This window comes from Acomys russatus, chromosome 30 (assembly GCF_903995435.1).
Source record: "Acomys russatus chromosome 30, mAcoRus1.1, whole genome shotgun sequence".
Classification (NCBI taxonomy): Eukaryota; Metazoa; Chordata; class Mammalia; order Rodentia; family Muridae; genus Acomys; species Acomys russatus.
The window spans coordinates 27611480-27628222 of record NC_067166.1 but is presented as its reverse complement, the minus strand read 5'-3'; the positions used below and the strand labels follow the sequence as shown (position 1 = coordinate 27628222).

Below are 16743 nucleotides of genomic sequence, written 5' to 3'. Positions count from 1 at the left end.
ATGTACAAGTGTGAACTAGATTCCTCTCTCACACCCACAAAAATAACAAAAATATATTCAAATCGGAACAAAAAAAGTGAAACTGCTAGAGGAATACATAGAGAAACCACTTCGAAATACAGGCTTAGACAGGAATTTCTGAACAGGGCTCCAGTAGTTTAAGACACAACTGCAAGAATTGTAAGGGCAGTAACAAAATTAGAGAGCTTCTTCATAGAAAAGAAAAATTGGGGAATGAGAAAAAGCCTTTGCAAGAAATTCATCACATAGAGAATTAGTACCCATAATATATAAAGAAATAAGAAAAATCAACACTGAAATAATAACCACATGGGGGTCTCAACTAGCCCAGAGACTTTTGTTAGGGAAAAAAAAATGAAATGATTCCTAATGATATTCTTATATATGCAAAGATTGCTGCCTAGCCCAACTGGCATCAGAGAGGCTGATGGGAGCATATGCAGAGACCTACAGCCAAACATTAAGTGGAGAGAGAGCCCAAAATGGGGCTCTCCATTGGGTCCATCCCACTGGGTCTCAAAGAACTCTGTGAAAGAGTGGGAGGAAGAATTCTAGGAGCCAGGGTGGCTGAGGACACCAGGAGACTATGGCCCGCAGAATAAACTAAGCAGGGTTCATAGGGGCTCACAGAGACTGAGGCAGCAAGTATGGCACATGCACGGCTCTGCACTAAGTCCTCAGAATACAAGTTGTGGTGTTTGGCTTGGGGATTTTGTGGGACTCCTAACAGTGGGAGTAATGGTGTCTCTCTTTCATCTGCTCTTGGGACCCTTTTCCTCCTACTGGGTTGCCCCACCAAGCCTTGATATGAAGGTTTGTGCCCAGTCTTATCTTCTTATGCTGGGTTCAATGGATATCCTGGAAGGCATGCTCTCCTCTGAAGGGGCTGGGGGTGGGCTTACACAGGACCTTCAGTACCCTACGTTATGTTGGGAGTCTAGTCAACTCCTGACCAACCATTTGAAGAGAAATTTCTCATGCCTGGCACTGGACGTTTTGTTAAATTGTCTATAGCTCTTGGTGGGGGACAATATCACCCCAAGTGATAGCAGTTCATTTAATATATATTATATATTGATATATATTATTAATATATTAAATATTGTTTTGTTATATAGTTATTTATATATATTAAATGAACTGCTATCACTCCTCTTCCCATGTTTTTATCTATTTCATTCTTCATAGCACTGTGTCCGACTATCTCCCTTGTCTTTCTAGCCCCGTGGCCCTTTATTACATGTCTGTTCTTACTCCAGGATACATGCTCACATCTAAGGATACAGAACTAGGACCCATAGTAAGTGTGAACACATAGCATTTGTACTTCTAGATCTAGTTACCTCACTCAGTATAATATTTTTTTAATTCCATATATTTATTTACATATTTCACTGGGGTTTTTTACAGCTGGATATAATTATATTGTATACATGCACATTTTCACTTATCATTAATCAGCTGAAGGAAATTCATTTTGTATCCATTTTCTAATTATTTTTAATTGAGCAGCAATGACCATGGCTTAGCAAGTATCTATGGAGTAGGATATGAAGTCCTTTGTACATATGTTAAGGAATGGTATAGTTGGGTCATGTGGGAGACCTATTTTTACATTTTTGAGCATGCTCCATTATGATGGTACCAAGTCGTATTTCCACCAAATTGAATGGGGGTTCTCCTTTCCTCAGAACCTTGTCAACACTGGGATTTCCTCATTGACACAATGCCTGTATTTGCCTTATAAATACCTTTCATCAAAGAGGCTTCTTTTTCTAGAAGACAGAGAGTAATAAAGAAATCTACAATTGGTCAGAATACAGAAAACAAGTGACTGTAGTGTGCTCAATTCCAATGACACATCTACAACACTCTCTACAACTTAGGCTCAGAGAACATCAGGGAAGAAGGAACAGAAAATATTAAGAACAAGAAAACCTGGGTGTTTGCTGGAGAGAGTGTCTTCTATATATCACCAGGAAGCAACACCCATGAAACCTCAACACAGCTGCTTAAAGACAACCTACGTAACAGCAATACCAGCTGACATCCAACCTGGATGGAAGGAACCTCAGAAGTCTCTATTCCTAGATGAAGAGCAACACACAATTTAGGGCTGCTGGCAAAGGAAGAATCATTTCCCCAGTCCCTGATAGGTTTCCAACCAGAAGTGGTCAGTCCTAAAACCACATACATATGAGCTATACCAAATAGACTCAGCAGACTGTATTTATATAGACACAAATTAATATATACATATGGAAACATAAGGAAAAGGACATGAATTTGAGAGAGAGAGAGTGAGAAAAGCATAGGAGGAATTGGAGTTAGAAGAGCATGTGTGGAAATGATATAAACACAGGACTCGTGGAAAAAACGTATTAAAAATGTGAATTAAATTTTTAAAAATTCAACATAACAAAAAAAAACATGTGAAAAAGGAATCTGTTTTTAAAAGCTTGAGCAAACATTTCCTATTTAAAGGAAACACGAAATTCTCATTGTCTACTCCAAACCCCAACTTTGGAAAAAAAACCTTGTTTATCAGCTTATTTTCATGCTAAGAACAACTGCACAGATGCATGCATTCATTACTCTAAACTTAAAATTGCTGAAATGAAAATGTGGTAACAATAAAAATCATCCACAATAAAGCTGAACCACTTCATTGAAAGGTGAGGAGACAAAATACAAACAGCCAATACACTAGGAATGAAACAGGAAAGTAATTTGTGAGTATTCTGTGGTTCTTCCTGTATGCAGTTTATTTTATAGGTGTAATAATATAAATATATATGTAAAAATATTTAAAAATTCATTTTAAAAAAGGTGAGGGGACAAACGAGCACATAAAATTGAGGAACTATTCATAGACTAGCAGGAACTCAGAAAACATCATTTTGATATTATTTGTAGCTTGGTAAAAAATACCCTGAAAGAACATTCCTAAGTTTAAGGAAAAACTGCACAGATTCCTCCTAACCTGTAGCAGAGAACTGAAGATACCTTATGCCATTAGGAATATGGGTAGCATCACATCAGAGACCTACTTACACAGAGGCCTTTCCTGTGAGTTCTATAATGGTACTTAGATATGGTTTGCAAAATTATACAGAAACCTAAATTTTTGATAGTAAAACATTAGTAAGGCTTGAATTACTCTCCAATATACTTAAAGACACCCACAGATAGGTGATATGTTTCCTGCTACCAAAAGCTATTATTTCACAAGGCACCTAGTGATCATCAATCATTGACCCACTTTGTGAATTAACCCTATGACATAACACTCTGTAATACAGAAGTGATTGATGACAGGCCACATGATAATTAGGTCCCCAAACATTCATTAGATAAAGCATTGCTAATGGGAAAGAAATCAACAAGCTTAGTGTGTGGGAGATTAAACCAAACCTCACATCCTCTCCATTTAAATGAAAAGAGTAAAAATTATCCATAATTGAAGGTTACAGCAATCAAAAAGTTGAACAACAAGAACTAAAGCACAGGAAGAGGTATAGGAAGGAAATCTATTTTCATGTTTCATTTATTTAATTGTTTCAATATTCTTAATTGTGTAATGTCTGTAAGCTACCACACAACATGTATGTCATAAGCCTTAAATAAAAGATACATTTTAATATTTGATTACATATTTACCATAATATTTAAACAAGAAAAATAAATATATAGTGCAAGGCATAACATAAAATAAATACAAAATCTAAAACTCCATTGGATAATTTTGAAAATAAAGTCATTACAGACTGCACTATAAAATTCCATCCATGAAATACAGTCACTAAAAGAACTCAAAATGTTAACAAGCCACCAGGGAGTACAGAAAGAAATCTTGTATCACATTTTTCTTTTAATAAATTTTATTAGTTACAGAACAAAATGAAGACTGCATTGAATTCATGATAAATGTGTAATGTAAGTAGATACATCTACAAATGTGCTGTGTAGCAATCCATTCATTTTTTTTCTAACTAGTTTTATATACTAAAATCTCTCTTCTCTAATTATTGTTAATATCATGTGTGTATATGTATGTATGTTTAAATAAAGTTTTCTCAGTCCACTCCCTCAACAAAGGTCTATACTGAGCCATTACCATGGTTTTAGCCATATACAGTCTACATTTTTCAACAAGAGCTGTCACGTGAGCATACTCACGCCATAGCGCTAGCACACAAATCTCCCTTCACTGCTCCCCTGCCAGACGCAGTTGGCACCTGATACTTCTCACAGAGAAATTTACATCTTAAATGGTTAACATGAGGAGTACTGCACACACTGTCCTCAAAATCCCTTTGTTTTCCTAGAATACAAATGCAAACATCCCTCTTTTGATGCCATGAAAAACAAATGAAGACAACTGTAACTTTGAGCTCATTTTGATTGTGCTGGGTTTGTACCAAACCAGAGTGAAACAAAATTTCATGATGGATTTTAATTGCAGAGGAAATAGCTATAGTGATAAATCTGAGGGAAACTTTGTTAGAATATATAAATAGTATATAAATGAACTCAATTTTCATCTAGTAACCATTTACAACAGTAGAAATAATTGTGTTATGTAACTACAAAAAGAGGTTATTTTGTTAAAATACTTTTAAAAAGTAAAGCTTTGGTATATGAAAACAAGGTAACTGTAATTTTTTACCTTTATACCTGCCATAATCTGAGACTGACACACTATCTACTACATAGTGATGTGCCCCTGCCTTATTCTTTATATTTGACTTGAAAGCCATTCACAGCTCAAAAGATCAGTCGAAACTTCTTACAAAAATGTCTTTATGATAAAACAGCTCAATTCCAACATAAAACTGTAACCCTTGCATTACAGTGTTAGGCTGTGCCTCTGTGTTGTTTCTTTTAAAGTGCAGTACTTGCCCACTCAAAAGAAATGCAAGCCATACAAGTAGATAAGGTCAAAGCAAAGCTGGAGACTCCACGCCTACAATCCAACAGAATCTCCTGGCCCCACCAATCTACTTCCTCTCACTCCCAGTCTTCTCAGGCTCCAAGAGGAGGTAAATATTTTATAAAGTGCTGTTTATGTTGTCTGTGAAGAGACTTTTTATAAAACTATGGCTAGGTCCAACCAGGAAAGCAGATATAGCAAGCAGAATTAGCTGCTATACACAGTGCCCATTCTAGAAAATAGCACCGAGTATAACAGACCTACATGTGAATTGGAAATGCGTAACATAGAAAATTGAGTGTTGATGTTACCTGCGTCTATAAGGAAACATTTTAACTTGAAGAGTCCCTGAGGACTAAGGAGTAGGACATTATTTAATTTTTACTTCAAACGCATCTGCTGTCAAGATTACCTGGCGCAGTCCAAGCTGAATGGCCATCAGTGAGTGTAATCACAAAGCCAGATCCTACTGCTCTCTCCCAGGACACTTGCAGAAAATAAGTTACATCAGGTTCAGAGGCAAGACAGATTCTGCTTACTTTCCTTTCCATTTCTGGCTCCCTGTAATGAAAGAACAAAATGACTATTTAAAAGGAGGCTACGATTATCAAATGATGATAACTTTTATGCTTGTCTTTCAGCTGCACAGACTCCAAAGAAATAAAAGTAAAGGGCTGTATAAGAGCCAACCACTGAACTCAGTAAGTCATAGGTTTGCTCAATAATGACTCACAGAGTTTATAGATGAGCAAAGCAGAAGCCCATAAAGGACAAATAATTGGCTGAACTGATGGGCTAAATAAAATCACTATAGCAACAGGAGTAAATTTTATGTTCCTATATCTCTGTCTGTCTTCCCTTTTCTCTCTCTCTCTCTCTCTCTCTCTCTCTCTCTCTCTCTCTCTCCTACCTCCCTCCCTCTATCCCTCTTTACCTCCCTTCCTCCCTCTAGCAAAGGAAATGCTTTCTTTGAATAACCATATTTCAAAGTTATAAATCATTCAGAACATTAATTATTACATAGATATAATTTATTCTTCTGTTTCCCTAGTGACAAATATTTGGAACTTTCCAACTCTTGACTGACTACGAACACTGTTGCCATACAAACACTGCTACAATGTTTTTGTAGGGAATGGGGCAGGGGAAGCTGATTCCTGGAAATACAACTACAGAAGCAGAAGATATCACATGTTCAGTTTGGGTACTAGACAGTCAAGTTCCTTTAAAAAGTTGTTCCAAACTGACTGATGTATGAGAGTCCCAAACAATTATTTCCTTTTTGGTTCATGGTAGGCACATTGGTGGACAAATTCTAGCATCACACTGTGATTTTACTTCACATCCCCTGATAAGTAACAGGTGTTGCAGTCTTTACAAATACTTATGAAATGTGAACATACTCCCATCCTCCACCTTGGCAATATTTCCATTTGGTTTCTTTTTTCTTACTGATTTGTTTTCATTTCTATTTGTTCATGGTTTCTTGTCTATTTTAAGTAAGTATCCTTTTTCCTATACTGTGAGTTTTATTTTCTCATAATGTTGAAAATACCGTAATTTTAATGAAGTATATTTCACCAAAATAACTCATCAAAATGTGAATATTTTGGTCACTATTGTGAGTTTTGCAATATAAAGTGTGGATCGCTAGATTTTATCATGTATTATAACAAAACATCCTCTTAAATGTAGATCTTTAATCCATATGACTATCTGAATTTGTTATCAGCCTAAATTTCTCAACAAATTTTATTTACTGAATCACAACTTACTCCAGCCTATGTATACAGTTTTTGATATCGATTCTTGATATTTTTGCAGAAGTAAAATTTTGTATTTCAGTTGTTGAAATTACATTGACTATATGGTTTGTTTGGGTTTTTTTTTGATCTAATATATTTATAAATTCATTGTGACTTTGTCACTAAAAATTTTGAAAAGCTGCCATTTAAGGGTTCCAATGACTTACATAAAATGTTGATCAGCACAAGCTCAGGACCACACCTTTGAAGACCGCCATTGGATAAAAGGCCCAACAAGACATCAATCACCAATACTACTCCATTACCCCATTCCTACCTCCATCCAAGAGTCACCAGAATCAACCAGGAGTGTTCTTGGCCACACCCACCTAACTCTTCCTACAGGGATATGTGTGCATGTGGCTATGCATGAATGTGGATAGGAGTGCACGTGGATATGTGGTCACGTGGGGTTTTGTGGAAGGGGATTGAAAGAGAAACTCAGACATAGTGATCTTAGTATCAATATTTAGGCTTAGAGATTCTTTTGCAATGAATTCATAGTGATTGTTCTGGTAAATCACTTGGGCTGGATATTCTTGAATCTTACTGGATGAGGTTAAGATACAAATTATTTAGTTTGGATGAAGTAATTGTGTTTTAGCTATCGCCCTTTACTTCTGGGTTGAATGTGCTCCATTAAAATGAGCTTAATAGGCCAATAAGATGTCTCCGCAGTAGATAATAGTGCCTGCCACCAATCCTGATGATCTGGGTTGGCTCCTGGATACCCATGTGACACAGGGGGAGAAGCAAGACCCCTGAAAATTGTTCTCTGAATCTCACACATACCACTGCACGAGCACACACACACACACACAAACACACACACACACACACACACACACACACACACACACACACATTACCTACCCTCAAATGTATAGTAAATAGGTAAAAGTAAAACATCCTAAATACTAAAAGATGCTACAAAAAATTTAAATTTAAATTTAAATAATGCAACAAAAATAGCATTAAAAGTAAAAACTAAAAATAAAGTACAATTATAAACAATAAAAAACTGTTACAAAAAAAATTCCTCTATAATTACGAACCATGCCAGATAACCCTTTAAAATCTAAGAGACAAGGTTAAAGAGATGGCTAGGTAGTTAAGTGCACTGGCTGCTTTAGCTGATGACCCAGGTTAAATTCCCAGCACCTACATGGTGGCTAACAACTGTCTGTATCACTAGTCTTAGGGAAGCTGTGCCTTCCTGGACCTCTTCTGGTGCTGCAGGCCCATGCTCTACATACACAGACACGGGCAAAACACTAGGATTTGTAAATAAAATACTACTCCCCAATTTGAAAGCCTAAAAGAATGCTCTCATTTCTCTTGTTTAAGGCCATATAAAATTGCTTCAAGATTTTATGCCAATATTTTATAAAATTCAAAATGTAAATTGATATTTGATACGTGAGTAAAAATTTTGCCAACTGCAAATTGGTAAATCCATGAATTTCAAGCTGATACTAATATACCATATTAAATGAGTCTCATAATGTGATAAATCTTCCATTAATTTGAAAATGGAAAGAACCTATATTGTTCTCACTTCACAAACAAACAGTTATTTTATAAGCCTCTCTCTTCTGTATTTGAGGGCGTGTTTGTCTATAAGAAAAGGTGTAGAGTCCAGAGAACATCCAAAATTAAAAGAAAAATGTCTAAAATTAAGTATACAACTCCTTCAAAATAATGAATTACCAAAGTAATTTCTACCTGACATCTAGAAGAAAAATATTCTTCCTAAAGATATAAAATGAAATAATAATAATATGCACCTTAAATATGTAAAAAATTAAAACATTTAAGTTTGAACCCTTGACATTATAATCACTAAATATAACACATATTTCAGTTGTTCAAACTATTTCCTATAGTACTTTTTGCACAGAAGCAATTAATTCCAAAAGCCTCATTAATTTGTGAATGTTTGCCTTTACATCAACTAGCCAACACACTTTACACTAAATTACTTATTCTAAAAGAGTGGAATTAGGAATTGCTAGAAAATGTGGGTTACTAGTATTTGAAACAAATCATCAAAAATCACACATTGTTAGAGACTCACATAATTAGTTTTTTGTTCTCTTTTTTAATAGATAATATTAATCTGTTAAAGTGGTAGCAGTATGGGTGTACATAAATGACAGTGTCTGTGTGCATTTTAATTTATTTGTGTCTAATGAAAGTTCTTCTTTATCAGTCTGTTTGGTTGTATTCGAGACCTGAAGCTTACAATTTTGAATGCAGAACTCATTAGGAAGTTCTAGTACAAAACCCTACCTTCCTCATCAGTGTGTGAAACCTATGAAGGTTTCACTATACCCTTACACTGCACATAAAGATTACAAGTAAGCAGAGGGAAACTACAGTTTACCTTAAGCTTGGTTGGTTGTTGTATTAACTTTATTAACTCTCTCCCCTTTCTGAAAGTCCCTGTCGTTTCACCAGGAGAGTCAGAATCTGTTTCATGTCCTCCTTTCCCTCTCACGTTCCCTCCCGTGTGTGTGTGTGTGTGTGTGTGTGTGTGTGTGTGTGTGTGTGTGCGTGTCTGAAATTGTAATATTTGTCTGAGTCTGGCATACTTTAGTTAATATGCTGATCTCCAGTGAAGACTCATTCCTGCAAGTGACATAACTTTTTCTTTATGACTGATTATCATATTTTCTTATAATCATCTGTTGACAAATTCCTAGGCATATTTTATAATTTGACCATTGTGAACAGCGCTGCAGAAAGCACAGATGTTCAGATATCTCTGTGCAATAGTGATTTTAGCCTCTGTGCTGTATATAACGGCATTGGTATAGCTGATTCATAAGGTAATTCTATTTTTAGGTTTTTGGAGAAACCAACAATTTCCATATGTCTTCACTAATTTACAATCCCATAAATAGCATATAAAGGTTTATTTTTTTCTGGCACCATCATAACCATTTTTTCTTTATGATAATTCAGTATAACTGAAAAAAAGTAAAAAAAAAAAAACAGTCAATTTCATTTTCCCTGATAGCTAAATATATTGAACATTTCCTCATGTGCTAACTGGTCGCTTGTACATCATCCTTTGTTATCCCTTCATCTCATTAACCCGCTTAGTGATTGGGTTGTTTTTCATTTTGTTGTTTAGTTGGGTACAGCTCTCAAAGATCCTGGAGTCACTTTCAGAAATCCCTACTTAGAGCTACTTCGTGAAATATTTTTCCTATTTTTTCCCCTAGCCAGTTCAGAGTTTCAGGCCTTACATTAAAATCTTTGTTCCATTTGGAATTGCGTTTGGGGGAGGGTGGCAGACGCAGACCTAGCTTCATTCTTCTATACTTAGACATCCAGTTTTCCCATTACCATTTGTTAACGATCTTGTCTTTCCTCCAGTGTGTGCTTCTTGCACATGTGTGGGAAACCAGGTGACTGTGGCTGTGTTGCTATATTTCTGAATTCTTTATTAATTGAATTGGCACATAAATATAATGCATTTTCTGTTTCTATGAAAAATTGTTATTGTGGGTTACTTTTCTGCTTCTTTATGAATGAAGGTCTTCCCATCTTCTAGTGTCTCCTTCAATACCTTTTTTCAGTGTTTACAGTTTTCATAAGAATACTTCTTTTGAGACCTGGTGTCATGGAATTCTAGCTGGCCTCAAAGTTGAATTTGCTATGTGCCTGAGAACAACCTTAAAGTGATTTGATCCCCCTGCCTCTACCGCCCAAGTTCTAAAATCACAAGCATAAGACATCACGGCCAGTACTTTGGAGTGCTAGAGGAGCCGAATGGTACCTGAGTACTTGGCAAGCACTCCACTGAATGAGCTGCATCTCTAATTCAGGAGCACAGACTTTATATAGATTCAAATCCTAATTTGGTGCATGGGGAGAGAGCTTAAGTGGCAGAGTGCTAGCCACACCAGCATGGCAGAAACAGCTGGGTTTCTGGAGCTCATCACCAGCCTTGTTAAATGAGCAAACCTCTGTTTCTACTGAAAGACCTTGTCTCAAAAGTAAAGATGCAGACAGCAGAATAGCACTAGAGGAGTGACACCCAAGGCTAACCTTAAGCCTTCAGTAGGTGCACACACAATAACACACACTTACGCAAAAACAATAAGCAAACAAAAAGAAAAAGAAGCCTAATTGGAGGTAAGAGGTAAGTAAAACTACTTTTAGAATGCCATATTCTGCTTATATAGACTTTCAGAGAAACATTACACAGGGGCACAGATTCACATGCACAATATCTTCCCATAGGTGCTTGCAGAGCCGTGGCTATTGTTAAAGCAAAACCCAGCAGTTTACATCCCGTAAAACAGACTGTATCGTTGCTTTTTAAATTCACTAACAAATTCCTAAATATAGAAACAAGTTCATTTAAAATTCAATATCCCACCTGCTTGTCAATCAGTCATTATTTCACAGTAGCATAAAGAGTTTTAAGTACAACAACTCTCAAAAGACAGCCAAGATGCAGATCAGTTCTAAAAATATATTTGAATTGTTAACAGGTCAGTTATTTTTCAGGTTTCTCATTAATTTGAGACGTCGTAAAATTAAGATAACTTTATTTTAAAGAAGTACTGTTTTCAGACATAGGTTTAAAATTGTAGTGGAATATGTGAAACATGTGATTCCAGCTTTAGGACACCTGCTGCTGAAGCAAGAACATGTAAAACATATTTCAGTAATACATATAATAAGCTCACTCACATGTGACAACTCTGTATCCTAGAAGTACTGTGTGCCTCAGGAGCCTCATGAGTTAGGTCTTCATAATATACATTTGAACTAGTTCCTTAAAGAAGTCATCCCTTTACTGCCCTCTCAGTAAATATCAAATGCAAAATATCCAAGATTCAACCACAAAAACAGATGAGAGAATCAAAACTTCTTTTAAGATTCAGTTAGAGCAAACCAGCCTTATTTTTGCTCCTCCCAGCCTTGGAAACAGAGACAGCCAGTGTTTTGCCCAGGGGCTACTTGGAGAAAATGAGTGGGATCCTCTTCAGAGATGCTGACTGATTAGGGCTGTAAGAGAGCCCATGTTTTGTTTCCTACCAGTACTAAGGACACATTAGTATCAGCACCTCGGCCAAAGCCAGGAATCTAAGAGGAGCCTGCAGGTGGAACCACTTGGGTCCCACCCCAATTTGTACATCAGTAGCTTTATTGAGAGCTCAGAACAGTTGAGAATTCAGAAGCTTATCTTTAGTACTTTGTGTCTTTGATACATGGCCTCTCTCTTAGAAGACTAATACGTTGTTGGCTAGTATGCAATTGATGTGATCTTGGGCTGAACAAATACCATTCACAGTTGCTTCTGAATAAACAAGACACTTTTTAATTAGTTTACAAAGCATTTTGTATGCCCTTTTGGATGCTGATAAGGAGCAGTGCAGAAGCCAGCGCTTAGGTCAGCTCAAGTTAGTTACAACACTGTATCATTGATAACACCATTTTGAACTTGAGCTTCTTTTCCTTCTCTTAAAGTCAGTTATGGCTTCTCTTCAAGCTGCTTTGGACTGCAGGTGTTCAAAATCTGCAGCTTCGCCAAGGAGTTGTGTTTACAGATTAGAAGGGGAGAAACGCATGTTTCTAATGAAGCAATTACTTAAGTAATTCCTCTAGTTAAGGAAAGTAGGCAGATACCTAAAGGGAATTCAGAATTAAAATTACCATATAGAACCAGCTCTTGATAGTGTCTAAGGAGATTCTTGCTTATACTATTTTGTTAGACTTTACTTTTAAACCAAAGGAAAAGAAAATGTAATTTCAAAGCAAAAGTATGATGATAGATTTTAAAGCCTTCTCACATTTTTATAACTTCAAAAACAAGGACATGCAGAATTCTTAGGCAAAAAGGCAAATTTATATCACAACCACTACACTGTATTTGCTTTTGTGTGTGGTATGTGTGGTACGTGAACATGAGTGTGCCCATGTACACCCATGCAGAAGCCAGAGCAGATCTTGAGGTCTCTTCTCTATCGCTCTCTGTCTTACTGCCTGACATAAGGTCTCTCACTAAAGCGGAAGGTGATTTTATATGCTAGACTTGCTGCCAAAGAACACTTACTGCCTGCTTTCTTCTACCTCACAATGCTTGAGTTACAGGGACACTCAGCTATGGCCTGAACTAGGGTCTTCATGCTTGCAGTCCAAACATTCTTAATGATGAGCCATCTTCCTAACCTCTGTATTTACTTCTGTGTGGAGGTGGGGAGGATTGCTTGTTGGTTTATTCAGTTGGCTGGCTGGCTGGTTGGTTGGCTTTTGATCTGCATAGCTCAGAAGATCCTAGAGCTTATACTTTTGCAAAAGAGAATAGGTTTTATTCAGATGTAGGTACAACGGTTCCATTCAACTTGAAAATGGATCGCCAAAAAAACACAAAATAAAATCTTTTACTTGGGTGTTAAGGCTTCTTCTTCCTAGTGTGTCCAAAATGTATTCAGGAATCTTGTACCTCGAAAAAAGTTATTACTCATCTAATTAGAAATGTAAGTACTAATGTGCTATTAGAACAGTTTATGATTATTTAAACTCCATAAAGTTGCTGTTGGTTGACTAAACGGCTAAATATTGGTAGTCTATGATTCTTAGTTTTGTTTTTTGTTTTTTTGTTTTGTTTTGTTTTGTTTTATGTTTTTGTTTGTAATTGTAGGACATAACAACTTAGGATACTATATGAGATTATCTCCCCAGTATTGATTCCTATTTCTCTTGTTTCCCATCAGTAAATAGGAAGATAAATAGGCACAGTAATTAGTGGTAGGTTTGGGGTAGCCACTGCGAGTCTTATCCCTTTTCCACAAAAATGATTCTGATTCAATTTCAGTTCTAAGCTTTATATTTTTCAACTAGAAAAACTGTATATGAGCTGAACTGATGGCATCTTATGTGAGAGCATCCTGTTAAAATTAAAATAGAAGAGAGGTATACACAGTTTTAACTTAATAAATCCCATGGTAACAACACTGATATATTACAACAAACCTCAGATTCGACTTGGAATTCACACTTTTTTCATTAATGTCCTAATTCTTGTTTAAGATGTAATCTTCAGCATAAAGTGGTACACTTAGAAGCCTAAAACCTAACATAATTCCTAACACATTTTACAAAGCAATAGTCTGACCAAAGACTGAGGAAAAGCACAGAAACAAATAAAAGCACTAATTCTGCAATCCTGTAGCCAATGCAAAAAACAAAAACAAAAACAAAAAAGCAAAAAAGAAACCCAACAACAACAACAAAAAAAAACAAAAAAAACAAAAAAGAAAGTTATAATAAGAGAAATCCAAGCAAGAGACAATCAGCACAGGTGAGGCAATACAGACTGGGAGTCTCCGGATATGTTTTATTGACAAAGTGAAGCAGATCTGGTGATGGACTTAGCTGAATATAAAAGAAAGGTGAGAGTAAAGAATAATTCCAAAATAATTCCAAAAATGTAACCTGGGATAATCAACATCCGCAGATCACTGGGGTGACATTAAGAAGAGAAACTTGGAGCAGTATGGGTACAGGAGTTATTGCAGAGAAAACATATAAAACAATCAAACAATCAAAACGGGGGGGGGGAACTGCATAGAAATGTTATTGCTGGGGAAAGTAAGGAAATTAGGCTGAAATGGGAAAAGATTAAAAGAAGCATTTAAGGTAAAAGATACAACATATCATTCATACAAAATGTGCATGCCATAATCTAGAAGTCACTGGGGAAGAGAAAAGGTAGGCATCAAAACCAAAACAACCTAGCTTCAGCTTAGGAATTTGGTTTAGAATCAGAGAAAGCACAGAAATAAATAGCTATAGATAGATGATTAATAGATAGACACATAGATAGATTATAAACAGAAATAAAAAACCAATAATATATACTTGAGCACGAATAAGTAAGCAAGGTAACTAAAATAAAAAGAAACCACAAACATTATCAATATCAGAAATCAAGAAAAACGTAGAAAGGTGGTCTGGTGGTATAAGAAGCCAATTTAATATTTAACCCCTTTATTGTGTGAAAAACATATAAAAATGGAAGCTTTTTCTGTAATTAGCCCTCCACCCAAGGAGAATGCAACGCAATTACTGGGTACTGGGCAGGTTTTAATTATGTACATTTTCTTCTTTATTTAATCCTCACAACAGTGAGGAAAGCTAATCACGATTCGGCTTCCCTACAGGCTTTACTGTTAATAAATTTTGCTATTCTACATGAATACAATAAATACCATCTACACATGTTCACCCTCATATAATACACATGTAATGAACAATAAAAACTATACATACATAGTATCTCCTGACACTATGCATGTCTATGGATAACTCAACAATTGACAAATGTTATTTGGTACCACCATGAAGGTGAGGTAAACAGGAAACTATGGCCTAAATTGTCCATAAATATCACACACCAACTGACATCTTTAACAACCTTTGCTTCTTAACTCTTTTACTAGAGCCTGGAATATAACCGCATACGGAAAGATAAACCTGAAGAGTCAAAAAAAGTAGCTCTTAGCAATCTTTACATGAAGAAAGTCAGTTATAACATCCACCAACACTTTCACTACTATAAAAGCCAAACTTGCAGAACTGCAGAACGTATTTTCTACAACTACACTTGGAACAGTCAGGTTTATTCGACTTGAAGAGTAGGGTATAACAAAGCAATTTTGAGATTTTTTTTTTAATGATATATTTAACATGTGGAAGATACACTGAATCATTTCCTATTGCCCTCTTCCCTAGTCCCTCTTTAAAACACTCAAAGAAATATCCCTTCTTCTGCTGCAGTCTCTTGATACCACTAGGTTGCACATCCTTAATCTGAATGTTTGACCGACAGAAACAGCAATTGAGTATAACATTTTTTAAATGTAGTTATAATTTTAAACAAAATCTCGGATGCCAGGCAATAATAAACACAATCACATACAGCACTAAGTAAAAAAAATATTGTATTGCCCTAAAAATTGGATTCTTTATGACTCAGCTAGAGCTCATAAATCAACATATCACATCATTTTCCTTCACTCATGCGTTCCATACATCTTCTAGACCAATAAATTAAAGAAGCGGTATCTTTCTGAATAAAAAAGAAGACCATATTGCCTGAAGACGGAAAGCCAGCACTTAGATACACAGGGTTTCCATAATTTTGATACACTTGTAAGTGTAGGGGGGGAAAAATGCCTGGCTTCAGAATCATTCCATGAAGTTATATAAAATTGAGCACATCAAATTACATCTTCTTCTTATCTACAAAACTCATAAAGAAAACTAGAGGTAAATAGTATCTCGTCCAATAGTCTCATACTAGCCAATGACTTCTCTTGGTAATGGGCCATTCCTTTCCAGTAGCTAACACAGAGTTCTTGCCCTCTCTTCAGGGCCCAGAAGGTCCAAGTTCTGAATGCTGATTGTAAAAAAAAAAAAAAGAGAGAGAGAGAGGGGTGGGTCTGGAAAGGCCAGTATTGGCAGGTGGGAGGGGGTGGTGGGTCATCGCACAGAACACAGGCTTTTGGATAAAAGTGTCCATCACACAGCAATACAACACATTCACAATAAACCTCTCACAATTATAAAATCCATGTGACACACAACGAGGGAACCCCTAAAGTTGAACACCTTAGAAAACCCTGACATCCTCTAGTGTCCACAAACGAACGGCTCAGGGGTCACAAACAGGGTAAAAGCCGCGAACTGAGCAGCTTTAGAAGTAACCGGGAACTACAGGAGGTTGAAATAGGAAGAAAGAAAGAGAAACGCGCAAGAAAATAGCATTGCTTATGGAAAGAAGCCGCGGCTACTTCCGGGCCCTACCTCGCAGTGACTCCACTTCCGGTCTGTTTAAAAAGAAAAAAAAAAAAGTGGGCACCCCAATGAGACAGTCCTCTAATTCCTTGGTTTGCGAGTCTTCGCTCAAGTCCCGCCTCTTCCGGCAGCAGAAGCCTATCACGGAGTCTGAGTGGCCCG

At 36.4% G+C, this 16743-nt stretch overlaps 1 protein-coding gene across 1 annotated transcript in view; it reads right to left on the bottom strand.

The window, feature by feature from the left end:
• The window catches only part of Xrcc4 (X-ray repair cross complementing 4), a 184573-nt gene extending 167868 nt beyond the window's left edge, over positions 1-16705 (bottom strand). Inside the window, exons 1-2 of the mRNA XM_051172609.1 lie at positions 16591-16705; positions 5367-5515 (exon numbers count right to left, since the gene is read on the bottom strand). Coding sequence (XP_051028566.1) covers positions 5367-5505 — 139 coding nt within the window. The 5' untranslated portion in view covers positions 5506-5515; positions 16591-16705. The remainder of the gene's footprint in view (positions 1-5366; positions 5516-16590) is intronic.
• Between the last annotated feature and the right edge of the window lie 38 nt (positions 16706-16743).